The 3,796-nt window shown below is 38.9% G+C and overlaps 2 gene segments (V, D, J or C); both read right to left on the reverse strand.

Moving 5' to 3' along the window:
- Positions 1–342: 342 nt before the first annotated feature.
- Positions 343–903, reverse strand: LOC127194346 (probable non-functional T cell receptor beta variable 23-1). The segment is given in 2 exon segments: positions 343–729; positions 849–903. Coding segments are annotated over 2 exon segments (417 nt in total).
- A 1,592-nt stretch (positions 904–2,495) lies between these two features.
- On the reverse strand, positions 2,496–3,022 carry LOC127194823 (T-cell receptor beta chain V region 3H.25-like). The segment is given in 2 exon segments: positions 2,496–2,851; positions 2,974–3,022. Coding segments are annotated over 2 exon segments (405 nt in total).
- Positions 3,023–3,796: the final 774 nt, after the last annotated feature.

Consider the following 3,796-nt stretch of genomic DNA (forward strand, 5'->3'; position numbering starts at 1 on the left):
TTATTTTTTGCCTTAAAAAAAGAAAAGAAAAACTAAATCTTAAATACAAACTCGAAAACTGATCCTAAACTGCATCAATGTGATACAAGGATGCCAAGGTAAGCTGTGCTCTTTGGTGACTTTTGTATTCCAGCCATGAGCTCTGTGTGAAAACAGATTGATGGTGGATAAATACAGACAAGGATGAGGCAAGAAAAAGAAGAGAATAATGTGACATGAAGAGCAACTATCTCAAACCTGGCCTGTTTCAGAAATGTCGGCTGGTTGCTTTTGTGCCTCCAAACACCTGCTGGCCTTGTGTGCAATCGCTATGGTTGCTGCTAGGTCTGGTATATTTCTTACTGTCTTCCAGTTTCCGGCCTCACCCACTTCCTGAGTTGCGTCCACAATGAAGTTTGTGCACAGAGGGGAAAGCACATTTCAGCGCTGTGGACAGACTGCTGGCACAGAGGTACAGCGCAGAGTCTCCTGCTTCAGAGGACTGGATTTCGAGGCTGCAGGATGAGTCTGAGGGACATTTAGCTGAGAATCGCTTCTTGACCAAGTCTATTTGTTCAATAACTTTTTCATTTCCAAAATTAATCAAAAATTTAAGTTCTTTTTTCTGGTTTTGTTGATACCAGTAAAAGGCAGTATGCCCCTTTTCAGGGATACAGCTCATATTTGCTTTCTGTCCTTTTTCTTTGACAAGATATCTTGGAGTCTGGGTTACTTTGGCGTCAGAAGAGCCTGGAAGGAGAGGAAACAGAGAATAAGAGCAGAGCAGGGGGGACTCTGGAAAGCGCAGAGGCTGGGAACTTAAGTTTGGAGTGCAAGACAAGGTTTTTGCCTTTGTACCCAGTACTCACCTGCCCTAAGCAGACAAAGCATTGCACAGCAGAGCAGCCGTGCATCCATGGCCACACTAGGCACGGCAGCACAGGATGCTGTGTTTTCATGATTCACCTACAAACGTCCTGTGACGTGAGTCTTTGTAGACTCAACTCTTATGGTACTGTTTTGTGCTACCACTGAGAAAGCTTTTAGTATCAAAGGAAGAGCTTTTCCTCACCTTCATTAATATAACTCGATGACTCTTTATTAATTCAAAACAGTTTATATGCATTTTACTAACAAAACAATGCATATGCAAAAGTCATGAGATTGTAAGAATATGAGAATTAAAATATACCACTGCTAGACAATGCTTACAGTACATATTTTGAATTTTATTCTTTCACAAGTTCATTATACACACAACCATTATATATATGTATATGTATGTATTACTTTAATCATATTCTCGCCATTGTCTTCACTAGCTGCCTTCCTTTCCTAATGAAGCTCTTTTCTTTCCAACAAGTCTCCCTTCTACTTTCTTAATACATTAGTGATTCTCTCTCTCTCTCTCTCTCTCTCTCTCTCTCTCTCTCTCTCTCTCTCTCTCTCTCTCTCAGTCACACTATTGTTGAACAATCACAACCCCCTCTCTCCTCTGCATACATTACTGCACCAGAATCTTTTCCATTCCTATTTCTTATTAAAGTATTGACATTATTTATTTATTCTTAAGTCTTTGTTTGCATTTTTATCAAAAAACTGATGATGCCTTGGGAAAGGGTCACAGAAATTATGGAATATAGGACGCTATAAATTATGGAATATAGGAATCTATTGTCAGAGCTAGAAAAATGGCTCAGTCTAATCACTGAATAATGACAGTTGGAGAAATGAGGATATGAGAGAAAGGATTAGGTGCATCACATTGAGACTAGAACATATATTAATTGTAAATATTCCTTTGGTAACATGTATATATGTAAAATAAAATACATATAGTACACTCCACATTTCAACACTCATAGGCCAGGACATACATATTATGAAGTTATTGTAATTGTCCTATGATAGGTTATATACAAGTGTTTTCAGTGGTGGGAGGAAGCTGTGAATAGTTTATTTCCTTTCTGGAAAAAGTAGATTTTTGAATATTTTCTTTCATTTAGGAGGGACAGACTTGATAAGCACACAGAAACAGGATGTGTTTTGCTCCACTTAAGCTCACAGGGAAATACAAACAACAACATTTTAATATGTGATCTTATGATATTGCGTATGTGGGTAGAGTTGAAAGTTCCCCAAGAAAACCATGGCTAAATCATTACAAATCCATTTTCTATTAAGATTATAAATATGGGCTCAGAAGTAACCAAACTTGTCAGTGTGGCAAAATGATGCCAACTAACCTTATGATATTGGTAATCATCTCATCCCACCATGAAATCACATGAAAGGAAAAGCATGGAATGAAAGATCAGAAAAACAAAACAAAAGAAAAGAAAAGAAGGGAAGAAAAAACGCAATATGACAAGCAGCCACCCCTGATTTGGTCTGGGTGTGCTGTTTTAGAAGTGTCTCTCCTAACCTCTCCACATCCCATGTGAAATCTGCTGCGGTTTACACTGGCTCCACTTAATTTCCCTCCCTTCCTTCCAACCCCCGGCATCATCTGCTCCTTAAATTGGCTCCAGGGAGGGTTTTTGAATGGAAGGAAGTGCACATTTCAGTGCTGTGGACTGGCTGCCGGCACAGAGGTAGAGCGCAGAGTCCTCTGCTTCAGAAGACTTTATTTCCAGGCTGCAGAGTGAACTTGAGGGACACTCAGCTGAGAATCGCTCCTTGACCATGTCTATTTGGTCAAGAGGCTTTTGATTCAGAAAGTAAATCAGGAACTTTAACTCTTTGCTCTCTTTCTGTTGATACCAGAAAACAGCACTGTGGCCCTTTTCAGGGTAACAGTTCATCTTTGCTTTTTGTCCTTTCGTTTTGATCAGCTGTCCTGGAGTTTGAATAACTGCAGCATCAAAAACGCCTAGATGAAAATTGAACAGAAAACATCAGTGCAGGACGGAAGAGACCCTGGAAAGGAAAATTATTTCGGTCTGTCACTGGTAAACTCAAAACAAGAATCTATCTTGGGAGCTTAGGTCTCACCTGGCCCGAGAAGGCAAAGCGCTACCCAGCAGATGAGTCGTGCACCCATGGCCACACTGGAGCACCAAAGGATGTGAGTTTACATGCTTCATCAGTAACCTCCCTGTGACATCATCCCTTCGTAGACTGAGTCCTCATATGTTTGCTTCATGTTACCAGCAAAGCAAGTCACAGTATCAGAGAAACTTTACTATAGTGAACGAATACAATGTGTTAAAATTTTAATCATTTAAAATAAATTTGCAACTGTAACAACAGTACATCTAAATTTAAGAAGTTATAAAATAAATGGAACATCACATTAGAGTATCATGTTACTGTCAGATAATGCTTATACTTTTAATCCATTAACTCTTTATAATTTAATGCTATTTTAGAGTTTTCTCTTTCTTTCCTTCTCTCTCTGTCAAAATATGCGATGTAGCCCATCAATTATAGCCTTGAGCCACCACAACAGTGCACCCCATCTTCTGTATACATCAATATATTTCTGTCTCTCCCCTTTTCACTTTCCTGTTGAATTATTTATTTTATTTATTTATTCTTAAATTATCGTCTGCATCTTTATCATAAAACAGATCTGAGAAAGTATAAGATTGTGGAGTCTACTGAACCTACGGTCACCCTCTAGATGGCCTCTGTTTAGCTACTGAATCATTTCAGGAGCAGATATGAGGACATGGAAGAAATGCTCTGCTCCGCCATGTGTGTGCAGATAAAGTGTACATTTTAAGACATGTAAAGTGAGTCATATATGTAATAGTCTATGTCTCAACCCTCATGTTTCTGACCGTACAGTGATATGGGAAATTAGAAAAGTTTA

The sequence above is a fragment of the Acomys russatus genome, chromosome 10, assembly GCF_903995435.1.
Source record: "Acomys russatus chromosome 10, mAcoRus1.1, whole genome shotgun sequence".
NCBI classification, from domain to species: domain Eukaryota; kingdom Metazoa; phylum Chordata; class Mammalia; order Rodentia; family Muridae; genus Acomys; species Acomys russatus.